The 19,505-nt window shown below is 45.6% G+C and overlaps 1 protein-coding gene across 1 annotated transcript in view; it reads right to left on the reverse strand.

The window, feature by feature from the left end:
• Positions 1-6,433: 6,433 nt before the first annotated feature.
• The window catches only part of Syt4 (Synaptotagmin 4), a 32,148-nt gene continuing 19,076 nt past the window's right edge, over positions 6,434-19,505 (reverse strand). Inside the window, exons 4-8 of the mRNA XM_075680415.1 lie at positions 17,675-17,854; positions 13,439-13,678; positions 12,811-12,934; positions 10,063-10,405; positions 6,434-8,881 (exon numbers count right to left, since the gene is read on the reverse strand). Of these exons, the coding sequence (XP_075536530.1) occupies positions 10,098-10,405; positions 12,811-12,934; positions 13,439-13,678; positions 17,675-17,854 (852 nt within the window). The 3' untranslated portion in view covers positions 6,434-8,881; positions 10,063-10,097. The remainder of the gene's footprint in view (positions 8,882-10,062; positions 10,406-12,810; positions 12,935-13,438; positions 13,679-17,674; positions 17,855-19,505) is intronic.

A 19,505-nucleotide genomic window follows, 5' to 3' on the forward strand; every position in this document is an offset into this window, starting at 1 on the left:
GAGAGGACCTGTCAATGGTGTCACGTTTTCATTACGCTCAGGATAAAAAAAAAACTTGGTAAAAGGATACCTGCTAAAAGGTTGAATGAATCCTTAAGTACATCTGAATGATTCGAGAAAAAAAAATTCCGCATCTGATGCAATTGCTGAACGCGTCATTTTTTCACCGAAAGTGAGATCAAATGTAACAAAGCATCCATTATACTCCCGAAATGAAGCTTGCAAAATTTCTAGGATCCTGTCTACACAGACAATAAGTAAAGCGTTCGAGTAATCTTCCGCGTATGTGCGAAAGACTCTAGAAATTGTTATTAACCCGAACTTAAGCTCGCTGTTTTAAGAATTCTCTATTTAGTCGGCAAGCCTTCCCTACAGAAGCCAGTACGTACTTCAACGTTTGCAGATCTCACCCTTTTACTTGGCGTGCTTTTCGTTAGCGTAAATGCTATGCTAGATAATAATAATATTTGGTGTTTTACGTGCCAAAACCACTTTCTGATTATGAGGCACGCCGTAGTGGAGGACTCCGGAAATTTTGACCACCTGGGGTTCTTTAACGTGCACCTAAATCTAAACACACGGGTGTTTTCGCATTTCGCCCCCATCGAAATGCGGCCGCCGTGGCCGGGATTCGATCCCGCGACCTTGTGATCAGCAGCCCAACACCACAGCCACTGAGCAACCACGGCGGGTGCTATGCTAGATAAGAGGAAACTTAACAATCTTTAAAACCCTAGGCATGAGCGCGTGGCAGCCCCTAGGAAACGGCGTGGGAACGTCCTCAAATCTGTCTCGATGTCAGTGGAGCAAACATCCCTGACTTACGACTCAGGCGTTTTCGTGCGCCGCTGAGAATCCAGTTTCGCGAATAGGGCAGCGTCAAGCAACTAGGTCGCGGCCGGTCAAAAAAGCACGTGCTTGGATCAGCACTGCGGTGACAAGGGGGCGGTTTGGGCCCCGGAGGTCAAGCTTCGGGGCGTTTCGAATGGGTCGGGACCGACAGCTACTGCACTCAGCTAAGGCAGCTTGACGTCAGAGAGCCTCGCGATATGTAATTTATTGCTTCGGAGCCCAGCGCCGCGACATGCCTGAGCGTTGCAGCTCTGGCACGCAACACTCGTTGATCGCCCAAGTCACGATGGTTGTAGAAATGCACCGACCCGCGAAAGAAGAACGTTCTTATGCAACGGCGTCACTCGAATAACTTAAGACAAGGAAGCAAAAGAAAGCCAAACGAAAACACACGCAAGACAAGAAATAAAGAAAGAAAATACGTGAAAGACAAATTGCCATTGTCACAACGGATGGCAACGAGGGCGAGAATAACTTACTGCTTACAAAACAAACACGACGTACTCGGCGCTACATTTTTCGGAAGTTGCCCATTGCGGAAAATCCAGCTGGACACTTTTTTTTTTTTTTATAAGGGTGGGTGGTAGACATCATGCAGTGTCGGCTGGAAGTCCTACAGTTGTGTGCTACTCCACTCAAGAGCAAAAGAAAACCAAACGACAACGCACGCGAGAAAAGAAAAAAAGAAAGAAAGAAAGCGCAAGAGAGACACACACTGCAAGACCGGGAGAACACGATTCTATGCCAATGCTATTCCTTTTCGCGCTTCGTGCGTAGTCGGCACGGCGCCCTGCTCACGATATATCAGCGGGATCGTCCAGCCGTGAACGGTGGATGGTAAGCAAGGAATGGAGTAGAGCGAGAGAGAGAGAAAAAAAAAACGCTTTCATTACACCAGCACAATTTGCATGGCTGAGTACTTATAAGCATTTACCGTTGCAGCCCACGTAATGCGCATATGACATGCACGAACTGCAAATTACAGAGTTGTCTTCTTTTTTTCTCGCGATTCGTACTGCCGCCTCATTAAAGGTATTGCGTAACGTTTCGACGTAAGTGCATGCGTAGGCCGAGAAAAATATTGGTATAGAAGAAAAGAAATGGCCGCCCATCACTGCTGCCACACGATGCAATATTGCAGGACGAAACTGCGCATGACGACCCTTTCCCCTTTCAGCAGGACTGTTCACGTTGTCACAGCTTTAACACTGTGGAAACAAATACACAGCGAAGGCTTACTTACGCAGCAATGTAGATGCAAGTATAGCTTACCTTCAATCGAGGTTTACTCGTCACAATAGAGCACGGCTTACATTAGTACTTCAAGAAAACGCACGTCTTAACGTCTTATAGTAAGCCTGCCCGTAAATACTTCAAAGACACCGCTGCAGAACAAATACAATGCTTGGATGAAAGAGTGCCATTTGTCGCAGTAGTATGAAAATGAGGTTAGCCTGACACCGAGACTGAGCTCTCTGAACAGCCTACCAGCCTCGCTCGCCTGGCAAGGAGGCAAGCCTCAACGAATGACAACTTTTTTTTCTTTTTCCGCTTACGTAGTTGCGTTGAATGTGTCCTGGAGAGAAAATGAATGCAACCGGACCGAGTTACAGCAAAGGGGTATCCACTGCTTTTTTGTAATTTGAGTCGAACCGCTGGCGCGGGGCACCCAACATACAGGAACCATGGTACCAGTCGCCAGAGCTCCAACATCATCCAGAGGCTTTTCGAAGCTGTTTGCTTAAATATAAGGAAGGGTGCACAAGAAGGCACGAAATATGTCGAGATACGACCGAGGTTAGAAGTTACCTTCCACTCAGCCACAAATGGACAACCGGAATGGGGGCAAGAAAGGCCGGGAAAATAGCTACATAGAAATTAAAAACACGGATACGAAAACGTTAAAATCATGAAGGAGTGTATATATAGGGATATAATAACGTTTGTAGATCAGTGGTGTCTCTTAGTTCTGAGAACGGCAATTGTTAAAAGAGTGAACCAAGCTGCTATGTCGCCATCGACGGTCAAGAAAGCTAACCGGCCAGCAGAAATTTTCTTATCCGAATGGATAATAATAAATAGAAGAAGTAAAACACAATCTATCAAAGAAAGCTGGGCCGTATACTTTTTTTAAACTCCTGGGCGCAGTTCCATCTTGTTCTCTGCCGCCCGAGGAGCACGTTGGTGAAAGCAGAAAGGCAGCAATCAGATGCGCGCCACTGGATCGGATGTGTACGAGGCTGACGTTCCTGGCTCTGAAGGGGTCACTTCGTCTTCTCAACAGAGCTCGCAAGCAAAACGTTGATCACGTCCCCGTGTTACTGCAATTACGAGCGAAAGTCCGTTTGCGGATCATGTAAGAGTGCTGCTTGCGTGGCGGTGTGACGTTTTCGAACGCTGATCAGATTGTTGCATCGGCTGGATTGCGTTAGTCACCCTCTCAGTGCATATAGGGATGATGCTTGCCGCAGGCATGGCGTGTTTGTCAGATGCAGGGAGAACGTGATGAAACGCGCGTTGAGAGCAACGCAGAAACAGAAGCACGCAAAGTTCCAAAGTCACTTGCAAAGTCTAATCGAATTATGTTTCATCGATAGGACGGCCGGAAGCGACTTCTTTGATTCATCGACATGTGTTTACTTCAACAAAAACGCTGCCTGTCGGTCTACATCAAAATCTCTTAGCTGCCGAGCCAATGCGACTGATGCGTAGTTACCTTCATTGCGCGCAATATGCGCAATCGGAGTTTTCCCCAAGACCGCTGATAACGTCTCGCTGATAGAACTACTCATCGTAATACAAAGGCAGCACAAGTTTCCGAGACAGTCTGGTAAATGAACAGCATGGCTGCATTACAAAGAACAAAACTGTAGCTCATCTGCTAGCATTTCACGCTTTGTATAGTGACGGGACCAAATGACCAAATGCTGATCTTGTGCGGAAAGCTTTTCTTTTTTTTTAAGCGGACGGTCCATTGATTTAGATTTGGTGGCCAGCAGGCTCGATGCTGCCTGCATAGGCCTGACGCACACATGGCGTGAGTCAGCGTGGCAGCTCAATGAAAACGGACACGTGACCGCCGGGCGGTCGTAGTCAAAGTCGTGGACATGAACTCACCTAATGCGTCGTCTGCAGTCCAGACAATCGTCTCGGACACCGTTGACGGAATTTCCCAAGCTTCATCCCAGACACACATGCACTAGTCGGGACGGATACAGAAGTGTCACGGGAATTACCGTGACGCTCGCGAACCGGCCGCACGTATAGGAGCAGGAGCGCTTGTTCTTGTGTGTAAAGTGCGCTCCTATACTTCGTGTGCGTGTTGGTGGTGATGGTGTTGCAGTAGGCGGAGCTAGCCTGGCATACGTGGCCGGCAATTCTATCGAGAAGCGTATATAGCGTGCTACAGGGTTTATTGCACGCGAGGCGATTAGCACATGCCGCATGTGGAACGCATGCGCACGATCTGAATCGCTTCTTTGTGACGAGTACTTTTTTCGTACTACATGTCAGTATATCGGCATGTGTATGCTCCACCATGCGGGCGCACTAGCTGTCACGGCTAGTACGCTCCGCTACCTTCCCATGATCATATCACCTTTTTTTGCCTCATTAGTAAAACACTAGACCGTGACTAATAAAGATCGCCGTTCAATGTTCCTCTTGTCGTCTCTGCGCTTCATTGAATTTGAGCAGCCCAGCGCTGGTAAAGGTGTAGCCTCCTAGAAGTCTACACGTAGCAGGCTGTGCAAACAACATCCAACATTTAACCTGCTATAATTAGATCAGCGTAAAGTGTGCGCAGTAGCATGCTAGCGGCTCTGCATGTTGTAAAGATGATACGACACATCATGGCATACTTACTGCTGTTCCCTGACCTCAAGCAACGGAGGCTGCATGCAGGCAGATGGAAAACTAACACGCCGAATGATGCTGCCGCTGGAACACTTTCCACCGGCGATGCTTCCACAAATCACGACACTAAGTTTGTTGCACTGGCCATGCAAAAATGTCGAGCATAGTGGCACCGGTGTCGGTATTTCTTATGATTACCTGCCACGTGGGCTATTACGTACTTCCTCTACATAGCAACGTTATCCGCCTCAGAAGTAATCAAAATTTATCATTTCTTTCCTCGTTCCTTCCTTTTTCTCTGAGGCCGAGTGACTGAAGCTGCGTTCCAGATGGTGGTCTGGTCTATATCAAAGAAATTCCGAAAATAAAGTTTTGTTTTGTCGGGCACAGCAACCCATAAGACTATAGCAACCCATAAGACTATAATGTGCCACGTAAAATTGTCAAAGCATCTAGCTTTCTGTGCTAAAGATAAATAGAGTGCACTTGGGCCACACCTACTTAAGGAAACGTCCGATATGTTCCATGCCGGATCGACACACTTTATTTCTGCGCCTTGTCGATGTTAAAATTCAACGACTAGTCGTCATCCATGAGGCATCACTGCTGATGTCACTGCTCGCGAAGCCACAATATAATCACCTCACAAACTACGTTTACGGCTCGCTGAGGTGTGAGTCGAAGGCGTAATACTAGTACACAATGACCAGAATTGAGTAAATGTATGTCGGTTTTTAAGGATCGTCTCCTGGTGGAAAATTAATAACAAAAAGGAAAAGGCAATAGACCGCAGTTATCAGCAAGGCAGACAAAGTTAGTAAAGTACACTGAGAGAGAGAAGCGTCAATCGATGCCTTAACATGGTTAGCCATGAATTACCTAAAAGAATGACAATGGGCAGAAAATCTGTTGTTGTCGCCCACATATTCCACAGACACATCGGCATACAAGACCTGCAGAAAAAGAAAACGTAAGGCGAAAAGAACTAACAGAAAACCAAGTTTTTCCAAGATGCATACGCTTTCTTCAGTCTTTCTGGACACATGTATGCCCACAATTTCTGACAACCATGAGGCGTCTTGAAAAAAAAAAAAGAATGGTTCATTCGGCTACTACGTTCCATAATTGCGGTAACCAGTTCTCCCGGTACTTCGATCAGTTTGAATACAGTGAGAACATACTGCAGAGCTCTGTGATAAGGCATGAATGTTTGTATATCGCCTCGGACAACGCCATTTCCGATGGTTTTACTCTACCACGGTCCTACTTTTTTCGTTATGGGACTCAGCATAGCGATAGTACATTTCGAAACGGCGATTGCGTCGTGGTGAGGTACCTAATATATTGCAAAAAAAAAAATTTCGCGTGGAAAGCGGCATCTATCAAAACATCGCTGTCCTTGTATACTCGACGGAATTTACCGTCCCCACTACAATTGGCGAGAAATACTGCAGTAATATCGACACCGAGTCGCCACAGAACAATGCGTCGAGCTGTTCTCGGCTTGCTGTGGCATTCCGCAGCCGATACGCCGCAATATGACTTCTGACAGGCAACAGGAAGTCACCTAGACATCCGCAGGAAGTCATGCGACGACTGCTGGTGTAATCTATATCGTCTCAGGGAGCTTAATTTCACCCCGGCCACTCGCACGCAGCCACAAAAGCCTGCTATATGAAACGCAGAAATGAAAATAAAATAAAGGGACACGAGACATGTGTTTCCGATAAAGTTGTGTTTATTGCGGAACCACTTCAATGAAAGTCACAAAAAAAGAAGGAAACGAACAACCTACTGGTTTGCGATTCTGCGCAGATTACAGAGAGCACGTCATTTCCTCCGCCACAGGCTCGATTTGCAACAATGCGCCCGCGACGCTTGGCGCCCGACCAGCGGTGTAATATTTTTTACTTTACAGCACGATACGTCAAGTAAAGACATGTTACCTCACGTCTATTATACGGGTTACGCAACGAGATCGGCACTAAAATGGGGAAGGGATCGGAATGGGGGGGGGGGGGTGATGCTGAGAGGAGGGGGTGTGGCAAGGTTGTATGGGTGAATAGGGAGATAGGGAGGCGGGCAATGGGAACAACACAGTCGCACACATACCCGCGCACGTTGTTCAATCTGCATCGTCCTATGACTGCGACACAAAATGTTCAGTATAGCGGCGCGCGAACCATCGACGCGGTCACATTCGGAGATGGTAACAAGGCCATAACACGCTATAGGTTGGCGGGAAAAGGGGGACTTCACTCGGTCAGAGGTGGCAATGGAGCGGAGGCATGTTTTCGTAACAGCGGGATACAGATAAGTAGGCTTTGTTTCGTCGCTGCACTTTGCATCATTACGTAGACGCAAGCATCTCGACAGAAACACGACTATACGCACGCTCGCAATATTCGTGTAGTAGTAGTATAGACATCGAAGAAGAAAACAAAAGTGCTACGTCCATTCTCTGTCATCATCAACGTGGTACATAAAATACTCTGCCGCTGCCGGCACGCACCGCGTGGTCTATGGTGGGTCATCGTATATACAGGGTAGGGGGTAAACAACTTTCGTACGGGCTTCCCGAACGCTTCTTGCAAAGGTTCGTCGCGCATCATTTACATGTGCGTGCGCGCAAGCACTCGCATGTGCACATTCCACGCCAACACGATATGTCGTTCATGTAGGAAAGCGAAACCGTTTAACGTTGAAACTCTTTCGGTGTGAGCGCCCTCTATGGGCCACTCACAAAAGAAAAGGCGAGCTCTGTCTGGGTTGCCCGCGAATGTCATAGTGGGGACACGTTTTTTTGCTATGCCCGGCCGTTGCTGGTGTAGCGTGCGTGTTTGTGTTTGTTTGCGATGTAAGTGCAACAGGCGCGTTTGTGTTGGTGTGTCGTGCGGTGCTTTGAATTGGGGGTGACAAATATTTCGGCATCTTTGAAGTGTACGACGCCCACCTGCAAGCTGTCCTCACGTGTGACATAAGTTCGCGCTTAATTCTTCTAATTTTTTTCCTAAGTCACCTAGTCTGTCTCACTTATCACAAAAAGCTTTTACTCCCGTCACTGTAATAACACACAGCTTCGCTCCGGTTGAAATATAAGTTGCAAGAAAAAGGCGACGATGTAAGAAAACTATCGCGTGGTAGAAGCTCATGTCGATGCCCCATGTATATTTAAATACTGCGACTTTGTATGCAGCTGTAGCTTTTACTGAGGGCTATCGCGACTCGTATGTCTGGTGTGCGTGAATGGTCGCGTAATTACCAGCTCCTTTGTTAATGATACTGAGTTGCCACACATGTACGTATCCACTCACACGCCACTCTGAAAACTGTATAGCTAGGTATTATCGAAGGTCTTATTGAACAGGTGCAATTGGATCCTAGCAAAGCAATCTGCATTTTCCGTTGAACAAGAAGCACACCGAATTCGAGGACACTCTCTACTTTAGTAGCTAAAGGAACTTTTCAGTCAGTGCGAAAGAAAAAGTAGGTGATCTCATTAACGAAAGATAAGGTTTCATCACGTTGCTGAAACTGCAACAAAAAGTTTAACTCCATCTAAGCTATAGCACGTCGCCGATGAGGAAGCAACTGAGAGAGGGAAAAAAGAAAATACACTTATCATTCTAACAGATTAGGCTACGCACAACGACGCGTATGTACAAAGCATCATTTGCATATGCCTTTCGATATACTGACCGAGGCCGCACTGTAGGGTATACAACGCGTATGACCACGCAATAAGCCGTAATGCGTCTCAGAACATTCAAAAACTTCTGAATCAGTAAGAATGCAAGCCGCAATAAGCGCAGAAAAAAATTATTTTGTAAGCTACCTTCCCGACTCGGAAAACACTTGCCGCAAAGTGTTCGTGAGGACAAACGTGTGCGAAGAAAGGTTTACCCACAAGTGACGTCAGTTTATCTAGCCTAACATGGCGAGAAAGCATCGTGGAATCATCACAAAGCATTAAATTCAAGTTCACGTAAGCATCGGTAGGTGTCAAAAATGATATTCCGTTCAGGAAATGAAAGATTGTATACAGAGCCGCAAGGCCAACGAACATCAGAAGCAAGCGACAAGGTATCTCGCCGTTCCTCTGTCTGATTCAAGTCGCTCTTTGCCTCTTAGCTGCCTGAATCCGCAGACAGAGCCGTGCTGCTTCCTCCTGAACCTGGAAATAAAAGCAATCACCCGTCTTAACTTCACGTACAAGTGCAAATAATCTCGGAGAAATATTTGCAGCAAGCAAGTGAATGCGCCACTTCGCATGAGCTGAAGTGAGAGTGAACAAAGAAAAAAATAATAAAATGGCTGTGGAAGTGAGCGGAGAATAAAAGTCACAGAATTAAATGCCCAAGAATAGTACAAAATGATGCGATACATGCTAGAAACACTGTACCCGTCTAGGAAGTGATTAGCTAATCTCGAAACAGCCATCGGCGCGGAGAACGTCGTTCGTATAGCAAGGGTGATGGCGACAAATGACATATTCTTTTTCTTTCATAGGTGGAAGAAAACGGACTAAACAAAAGAGGAAAGAAGGCTTTCTTACGTGGCTTCTGCAACACTATAAAAAAATTATTGAAGAAAACGAGCGACTGTGCTGAACTGGACGTGACTGAGACAGACGAAGCGCTTCATCTGTCTCGGTCACGTCCCGTTGTTAAGCGCTACTACTCGTTTTCTTCCGACACGTACCAAACAGCCCAAGTTAGCACGTTATTGCTAGGAATTTGATTGATTGATTGATTGATTGATTGATTGATTGATTGATTGATTGATTGATTGATTGATTGATTGATTGATTGATTGATTGATTGATTGATCGATCGATTGATCGATCGATCGATTGATTGATTGATTGATCGATTGATCGATCGATCGATCGATTGATCGATCGATCGATCGATTGATTGATTGATTGATTGATTGATTGATTGATTGATTGATTGATTGATTGATTGATTGATTGATTGATTGATTGATTGATTGTAATCGCGAAGTCAACCGGCGTGATTGGTTAAATCGTGTGGTTGTAACTAATGCAGAATAGAGTCCCTCGATTCCCCTTATTCTTATCACTAATGCCTTACTTATTGATCAGTCAACCCATTGATTGATTGATTGAACAAATGAATGAATGAATGAATGAATTATTTATTTATTGATCGATCAATTGATTTATTCGTTTACTCATTGACTCCTCCTTAAGAAGCTTCCTTCGTCGGAAGGCAATCGATCAAGATCAGCCAGTCGAGTAGAGACTGAACAAGAGGAGGAAAGAGACATCCGTGGGATGGGTAAGCGCCCCACGGATGGAGGCGTGCGCATGCGCTGGCAGCGGACACTCACCTTCCCGAGGCGCAGGCCGCGGCCGTCCTCCCCCGCTACTCCCTGAGCTTGTGCCACTCGGCGATCTGGCGCCTCGGAGAGTTGCGCACCTCGCGCCAGTGCTGCTGCGCGGCGGGCGACCCGCGTGGGCCGAGCTGCAGGCGGCCCACCACCTCGTTCTTGGTCACCCGGTCCCAGTCGAGCACGAGGAACTCGAGGCTCAGGTTGTCCAGTCCCTCGTTGTACGGCACCTCGAACACGAACGACTCGTTGAACACCGGGTTCACGGTGCGCTTCTTGATGTGCGTCTTCTTCTTGGCGATCCGCTGCTCGTTGTACAGCAGGTAGATCTTCACGTACGGATCTGCGCCAAGCAAGGCGGGAGCAGCGTCGCCCTTCAACCCTGGAGGCCACGGCCGTGTCACGCACGAGTCGCCAATTGAAGCGTTTCGCGTAATTTTGCTCGTTTGGATGAAAGAGGCGTGACAATGCCGAGACTATACCTGCACCGTAGCTACCACGGGGTCAGTGCAATTTTACACCGTCGTTCCTGTGTCAAACGTCGCATTTACTGCTCATGTGGCGTTCCACTGCGTTGCCGCAATTTGAATATACTTCGCGGAAACAAGAAACCTGGATAAGAAGTTTTACGCCGAACCAATGCGGGCCCCTCGCAACCACGTGGTAGCGGCGACCTCTCACACGGCCATTTAGTTGCGCACGTTATTTTCTCGGAGCGATTACGCTCGATGTCAGCACTATGAAGTGCCACACGTTCCCGGACGATAATGACCGATGATACCTTCCCACCGAGTCGCTCATTTGCGTCGCAAGAACGCCGGAGCTAATTTTTTAAGCTGGAAGAATCAGCAACATTTTGTGGGATTTCTTTTTCTAACCGCGCACTTATCGAAGAAACGAGGGACTGCGACTCAACTGTAACACGAACGTGAGGATAAATTGCGCCATTAAACGTTGCTACGATTTCAGCTGTTCACGTGAGAAAGAGACGAACGAATTAAGATTATCGCAGTGGAGTAGAAAAACAAATGTGTCGTATCTCTATGGGAAACATTTGTGCAAGAAGCGCGTAAGCCTTCAACGTCTGGTTGCCGCGTGTGGGCTTCTACACAGTTGCAAGAATGCTGACAGTGACCGACAGTCGATGCGCGCCAAGGAGGCTACTACTGACCGCCGATGGGAACAATCACACGCTGTTTCTTTTTCTCTCTTTTTTTTTTATGGTAAAGATCTACAAGACACAACACCTAACACCTAAGAGATGTTCGAATGGTGAAACTTTCGCTTCGAAAACAACTATTCGAAAATACGCAATTAGAATGTGGAATTGAGTGACGAACAAGTTCTCTGCGTTTGTATGCAAGTAAAGAACAAAAAGAATGCCGACAAAATTTTTTTTTCCACTTATGAGGAAGCTTTAGCTCGGCATTTTCAATCTGAATACGTGGGAAAAGATAGACAGTTTTTCTCTGCACCCACCGCGCCAAGTTTGATGAGGCTTGTCGCATTTTAAAGGATCAGTTAATATCTAGTGATTGCAGTAAACGGAGTCTTTAGTGCAGCCGTCAATTTGTTTTTAATCAAAATTGCTGTAGACTGTTGAAGTTCAAGAAACATAAGTATCGAGTTTATAAGTGCGTAACCCATCAAAGTCACATTTATGTAATCTGAAAGTATTAAGACAACTAAAGAAGTCAGCATTCGTACATTGGACCCTTGTTTGAAGTATATACCACTAATTTGCGAGTGGGACTTCTGCAGAACCTTTGTAAACATTGTAACAGTTTAAAGCAAGCTGTAAGTTCAAATAACAAATTTGTCCCCATTAGATTATCTAACGGATGCAGTTTACAGAACAGCGATATCTGATTTTGGTGCTGAGGTACGGATTTCTAAACTCGGGGCTTCTATTTTCTTTTCTTCCTTTTTTTAATGTGCCACAATTTGAGAATTTTCATAAAACATTCAAGGCCCTAAATCTAAAATCTGGTTCTTACATTCACTAGCATGTAACCTTATCTCTCAAATACAATAAGTTGCATTCAAAACGGTTCAGCGGTTGCTTTATTAAATCATTTCTGCGTTTATATGTACTTGAATAGGCGGCATCGTAGTTGGCCCCGAGCGAAAGCTTCCTCATATATGCTGCTGTTCATTACTCTATTACTTTCAAAGGAATGTGAAAGCATACTCAATTTTCTGGTTGACTTTACAATGGACCACTCAGTCCTGGTTAACCTCCCTGCCTTTCATTTTATGATTTGCTCTCTTTCTCCTTACCTTCTTACCACACCGATTCTATGGCAGACGGGAGTTCGATTATTGTAGTACTTTCATGTATTAGGTTAGCTAAATAGTATATTCAATGATATCGAGTATCACATTATATAAACATTTAATTTTAATCGCATTCGAAATTTCCAACATTTTCACAAATCCCGCTATGGTATCCCTGTCGAGCCATAAGATTTAAAAATATTAGCTTTCCCACCTATTCGAAAGCACCATACCAAGAAGTTCGCTCTTTCATTGTCACAGAACCGATGTTTGTACAAATTCGGCTCGGCAAAATGTCCTCCACGTCAACTTTTGGTCCCGTGCAAAAGCATCATGCATCGACACAAGATTCAGAAGACCCAACTGTCAGGTCAGATATGTTTCCTGCGCTACCACCAAGCCGTGCAACCGGTATCTACGCTGGAATATTCCACGATTCACGTGCAACGTGGAAATCGGCACTTTACGCACCGCAGAGTCCGGTGATGTCCACCTTGGGCAAGTTCCGGGCCTTGAGGACCACCACGGTGAGTCGGTTGGCCGCCGGCTGATGACACAGAGAGACGAGCAGCTCGCCGCGGCCCTGGGAACGAATCTGCGGGAATGCGGTCTGGTTAGCGTATTGGGCATTATTCTTGCGATTAACCACGCAGATTTATATAAACACCACAGAGAGAAGAGGAGAAGCGGACTGTAGCAATTGCTTCCCGAAAGGGACACCGCGCCCACCCGCTTTAAGAGTAGAGAAAGCAACGGAGGAGAAAAGAAAAAGGGGAAAGAAAATTCCGGTAGAAACTACATATACTGAAGTTGATTGTCAGTAATTGATAGCTTTCCAGTTACCCTGCGACATGGAACGCTGCGCTGTGAATCAATTATGCGGACAAGGACGTGAAAAACTAAGACACGCGACACATATGCGAATCGCCGACTAACAACGGTTTTAATGAAGGCGACGAAAAAAAAAAGCGTGCATATTAAAGCGAGAGTGAGCAGGACGCACGGATACACCTGCTGCTGCCTGTCCGTACACCAAGTCGCACGCGAGTGAATTTTCTTTTCTCGGTATTTGCCCAACGTGACAGGCGCAGGTGCCCACCTTGAAGTGCCGGGGCGCGATGTCTCGCGACAGGGCGAGCGTCTTGTCGAGGTGGTCGGTGTCCAGACCCGCCATGGAGCAGACCACTTCGCCGATGACGTCATCGCGCGAGTACCGGTCGAAGCTGAGCACGACGAAGTGCAGCGTAGTGGCCTGCAGCTGGTTCGGGTTGATGCCGTAGAAAGTGAAGTCCTCGTCGTACACCGGGCTCAGCGTGCGTCGCAGCACGCGCGTCTTCACCTGCTCGGAGAGAGAGAGAGAGAGAGAGAGAGAGAGAGAGAGAGAGAGAGAGAGAGAGAGAGAGGCGAGGATTAGTACGAAGCGCAACTTCTGTTGCAGAGAACCGTTAACCGAAAGTGTTTGAGCGAACGCGTTAAGTACTGCAAAATCCCGCGCCCAGTATTAACCTAATCTTCTTATACTGAGAGGTAGGCGTGCAGGCAGGAAGGATCGAAAATGGCAACACGAAAGCTCACTATCAACTGAAAGGTCGCCCACTTTGTCGAAATAAAGAAGAAATTGACGAAATTTGTCCTAATTTACTTTCCCATCCCCAAATTAATTAATATTAACCTATTTAGAAGGGAAAGCTTTGCGGCCGCGATATAGAAGAAAGTTATTCGGATATACTACAAAAGTGCGATTCGTCTTTGGTCGTACAATAGCAAAATATAACTTTCTAAAGACTTTAAAAGCCGAAATAATTACGAGGTGAAACTTCATGCGGCAAATGTCGGAGCAAAACCCCGCATTACAAGCTGGATTTTAGGGTAATTGCTTAAGGCTGTGCACTTCAGGTAAGCCGGCTATCTTTTCTTTTCAGCTGCCCATTATTCGCGTTGACAGACGGCAGAAGTCGTGTGACAATCATTGGCTAAAGCTTTCATTAACTAAAATGCGGTAGTGAACCTTTGGAATATTTGCGTTATGAAACGAGACATTACGAGAGGGCAGCGTTACGTTCGAGCAACTCTTGAATGCGCGTACATCCGTGGACTCAAAAGTCCAGCGCGCCGGCACGGTGCTTTCTAGGACGGGTAACTCAAATAATGCGCGCTTCCTAGAAGTCGAGCAGGCGTTTACTACGCAGTACAGCGAGATATCGTTTGACGTATTTATCACTGCTCGCACACATATATCAATCTCAACGGACGCGAAAGCATTCATCTGCGCTGCGACAAGGCGCGCGCTTCAGAATTACTGAATGCGTTGGGGGAAAGCATCGTTGCACAAATAAGACGAACAGTAATTACACAAACCCCGACAGCACGCGCGCAATGTACAGCCGTGCGATTGCATCCTCCGTAACTTGGGGCCGTATAACATAAACCTATTCCAACATGTTTTTATTCCAATCTCCTGACGCCAAATTTGCGTAACCGCCGACTCAAGCACCGGGCAGTCACTCGCAGGGTTGTCTGAACAAACCAATCAAACGCTCTCCTCGTTCATAGGAGGTCACTTTTGTTTGCTTGAAAAGCGAATAGCATTGCCTACACTGAGCGGTTTGTCTTATCTAATTGGCTCACAAGAGGCGAGGAGCACGGTCAAGTGGAGAGGGATTCCATGGGGCCGAGCCAGTGCACTGAATATCGATAACGGGATCAAGAGGGTGGTGCCGCCGTCTGCGATTGGTCCGCTTTCTCCCACTTAGCTTGCGGTGGCTCGTCGACAATCGCGGCGGCACGCAACGGAAGCTTAAGAGGAAGCTTTAGCTCGTGTGCTCCTATCTAAATACATGTAGAAAGAGAATTCGGTTTTCTCGGCAACCACCGCCCCAAATTAAACGGGGTTTGCTGCATTTAAAAGAAAAACTTAAAATCTAGTGACTGTTGGCTTGGGATATCCGATTTAGATCGCCATTTTTTTATAAGAAATTGGCAAAAATCGCAAATTTTCAGAAAACGAAACTATCCAGTTTACAACTCCGTAACTCAGCAAGAGAAAATGATATCGCAATTCTGTGAATTGTATATAATAGTACATCTAAAGCGGACAAAACTGATATGTTACAAATGAATATAAAAAATTTAACTAATAGGGAAGTACAACTTTTGCAGAACCCTTGTAAACAATGTAACAAATTCACGTAAGATGTAAAATGACATATCAACTTTGTCAGCTTTGAGTGACCTAATAGATACCGCTTGCAGAACCGCGATATCTATTCTTGATGCAGAGCTATTAGTTTGTAATCTTCGTGCTTCTATTTTTTTCAAACTTCTAAATATTTGAAAATCTTTTTCACAAAATTCAAGCCCTAAATCAAAATTCCGCCTCTAACAGTCACTAGAATTTAACTTTCTCTCTCAAATGCAACAAATCTTATTAAAATCGGACCAGGGGTTATCTCAGAAAAACGTTTTTTGCGTTTTACGTGCATTTGAATAGGCCGCGTCGGAGTTAGGCCCGAGCTAAAGCTTCCTCTTAAGAATGATGCTAAAACGGATCCTCAGCAAAGAAAAGTTGGCAGAACGAGGTCGTAAACGTGCCGGAAGTTCTCCAAAATGTTTCACGGCCACGCAAAAAGTTTTATTACACGCAAATAAACCCATGCTCTCCGGCAGGTGCTAGCCAGTGCTTCAGCGATCGGCGGCAGCCATCTTTTATTCTTTTCGGAACGGGGGCAGCCTGCGGCTATTCAGAAAAAAATTCAGTTTTGCTCGGCATATTAATGCATCTTCAACGCGTACACGTAATTTTGACGCCGTGAGTTGTTGCGGTTTTCTGACGTCGCGTGACAGGCAGGTGAAGTGGGCGCAGCCCGAAAACTTTTGAGCAATAGCCGAGGGCTAATGGCTAAAAGGTGTCCAATGAGTAATAACTATTTTTCTTTCGTTCGGTCAAATTATGCATAATCAGTGTGCACACGTCATATCAGATGGGGAGCTATCGCGGTTTTCGTGACCTCGCGTGACAGACAGGCGAAGTGGGGGTGGTCCAAAGAAGTTTTTGATTAATCGCGGAGGGCTGATTGCAGAATTGTAATAGAAAAGTTTGGAATAGTTGTACGTTATAGCGCCGTTGTGTTAGTCTAAATTTCGTTAACCAATGCTTTCCCAAGTATCAACCAACTTACCTAGAACAAGTTCCTTCGAGCTACATCTCTATGTACAGTAAAGTCTATTTTGCATGAGTATTTTCATTTCCCCAAGATTATCTGTTAACGTAGCTTCTGTAATCCCCCACGTCCTGTACTTCGTGTTCGCCTAAGTTGCATTAGCTGACGCCTACCTTCATATATCAATCGACTCGTCCAGCTGGCAGCTCTTTTGAAAGGATTAAAGTTGACACTTGCCGCTGCACAAAGCTCGCCAAGAATAACACGTACGTACGCACTTCGGGCATATTTTACTTTTACATATTTTTTTTCGCTTATTTGTCGTTTAACATTGGCTTCACGGTCGCCGACTTGGTGTGTGCGCGAGTTAGGCATTCGCCGAGGCACGAACGTTTGCTTGCGACACGCCGCACCTGACTGTCTTAAGTCGTGGGCTCTCCAACTCCTTCACCGACGACAAGTCTTCATAGACACCGCGCTTTAGCGTGTCGGCATGTGCGAACTTTCGCAGTACCTCTTAAAACACGAGGCAATCGAAGCAGCCTAATCGATATATGGCGCAATATTTCTCGCGTTTAACGCTTCGCAATAGGATGCGTTGACTAAAGAGTGCGTGTAGCAGGCAACCCCTAAGCGTACGTTTTAATAGACAAGGGGTCTGTCTGACGCTTTCTGACTCTTCCGACGCGTAAGGCATATACGTAAACATATACGCTAAGAAGTGATAAACGACTAGAATGCACTGTTGCCTTCCCCAGGTTCACCCGCTCCTGTAACGCTGGCCTGATTCATGCATCAAAACTCGCCTTTACGACCGCAACGTACTTAGAATTCGGCTGCTGGGCGATTACACGTCGTACTCCAACGTAACTATGCGTTGCGTGTGTTTCGAGCAGCTTTTTCCTGTACCATTTCGATTTATGCTGACAGCATGCGTTGCTCAATAACATTAGGCACTTTACATACTGGTACTAGCCTGTACGTATTACGATTGTCACGATTGTTTCGCCATGTAGCGACGACTTTAGGCATATTCAGTCGAGTGAAAAGCCTCAGCGATCGCTGTAAAATAAAGATCACGCCGCTCCAATGTTTGCTGAACCCTCCCTTTTCGCGGAGAGTGTCGAGCCGGACAAAAGGGCTGCACACAGCAAGCGAGTGACTTCACGCTCTACCTTGTGCTGCTTCTCGGGCAGCAGCTGTAGCTTGACGTAGGGGTCGGAGGATCCCGTGTTCGGGTCCCGCGCCGGCAGGTCCGAGCAGCGCTCGATGGTCACCAGCAGCGCGTGCTTCTCCGAGTTGTAACGCAGCCGGAAGTGCAGCTGGCCAAGCTGCGTGGGCTTCTCTTCCGTCACCTGCGATGAGGAGGACGACGACGCTGCGGTTACTTGGCCTACGCACTGCAGCCGCGGACAAAGAGTATACACGCGATAGTTTTATCAAGCCGATGCTCAAGTCAACCGGAGCAGCTTTTTCTTTTTTTTTTGTCCGCGAGGTATATTTAATTTAAATTAGAATTTAAATGAAATTTGTTGCACTTGAGAGGGACAGTTAAATTATAGTAGTTGTGGATAGAAGGCTTTACAAAAAGTCTGCAAGAAATTGAAGAAATTGAAGCACGATGCTTACAAATCCGTAACTCTGCACCAACAACAGGTATCACTGTTCTGTAGAGTGTATATGTTAGCGTGTCTAAAGCGGATAAATTTAATTTATGAATTTAGAGCTTACATGAAATCGCTACAATATTTACGAGAGTTTTGCAGAAGTCCTACTGACAAATTAATCGTGTATTTCAGAGTAGTGTAGTATAATACTTGAATTTCGTCCGCTTGAATGTATTATTAGACGCAGTTTACAGAATTGTGATCTTGTCTTTATTGCTGAATCACGGAGTTGTAAGCCTGATAGTTTTAATTTGGAATTTGGAATTTTCAAAGCTTTTATTAACATATCGACGACCTTAATAATACATCTGGGCCTGTATTCACAAAAATGATTTTACTATAAGTTGTTCGTAAGGGAACGTTCCAACCAGTATCGACACTGGGCATATTATAAACGAAGGCGACCGGCCAATGATAATGAGCCCTTAGGAAAGAGAAGCTTTGTAAATTCGGACCCTGCTTCCTACACTCAGTAGATTTCGACTTCTTTTAAATCCCACATATATGGGACCAGTACAGTGCATTCAATGATACCAAACCCATCTGGTTTTCAAGAGCATAACTTCCCGGGTCACATCGTTAAACCACGCTGAAATCTCGCTCAATCGCTACGGAAATTGCAAATCACGGGAAAACTGGCATAACCCGTAAGCCTAGTGCATGTCCCTAATGGTGACAGATTTTCATTCGAACTTTCGGTAACCGTAGTCGCCCTCCAGTGGGTATGTCTATACGTCTTTATCGTCAGCGATGTGCATGAATTCACGAACGTATAGCAGTCGTTCGGTTCCGTATGGCGACAATAATGCAGGCTGTTCAGACTGCGTTATTCTTAGGTTATTTATTTATTTATTTATTTGTTTGTTTGTTTGTTTGTTTGTTTGTTTGTTTGTTTGTTTGTTTGTTTGTTTGTTTGTTTGTTTGTTTGTTTGTTTGTTTGTTTGTTTGTTTGTTTGTTTGTTTATACACGTGCGAGGCCCGAGAAAACACAAGCACAAAAAAGATCACAATGTACAGCCAACATTTCAATTAACACGCTCGCAACATTTACATAAATCTATCAACATTTGCACTGTCAACAATGTTTTTCGGTAATACATTCCATTGATTAATCGTCCCATGAAAAAAAAGGAATATTTGTATGTATCGTTCGGTACATGTAAATCCTCGATCAATTTTCCTTGGTTCTGGCGAGTGTTTGCGGGTGAAACTGGACACAGATATCGCGATTTATTGATTTTGAGTTTATCATTATGTACTGTAACATTATGTATTATATGATAAGTACAGGAACTTTAGTCTCCGTTTTTTAGTCTCCGAGATTAAGAGAACTTAGCAT

This window comes from Dermacentor variabilis, chromosome 2 (genome assembly GCF_050947875.1).
Source record: "Dermacentor variabilis isolate Ectoservices chromosome 2, ASM5094787v1, whole genome shotgun sequence".
NCBI lineage: Eukaryota > Metazoa > Arthropoda > Arachnida > Ixodida > Ixodidae > Dermacentor > Dermacentor variabilis.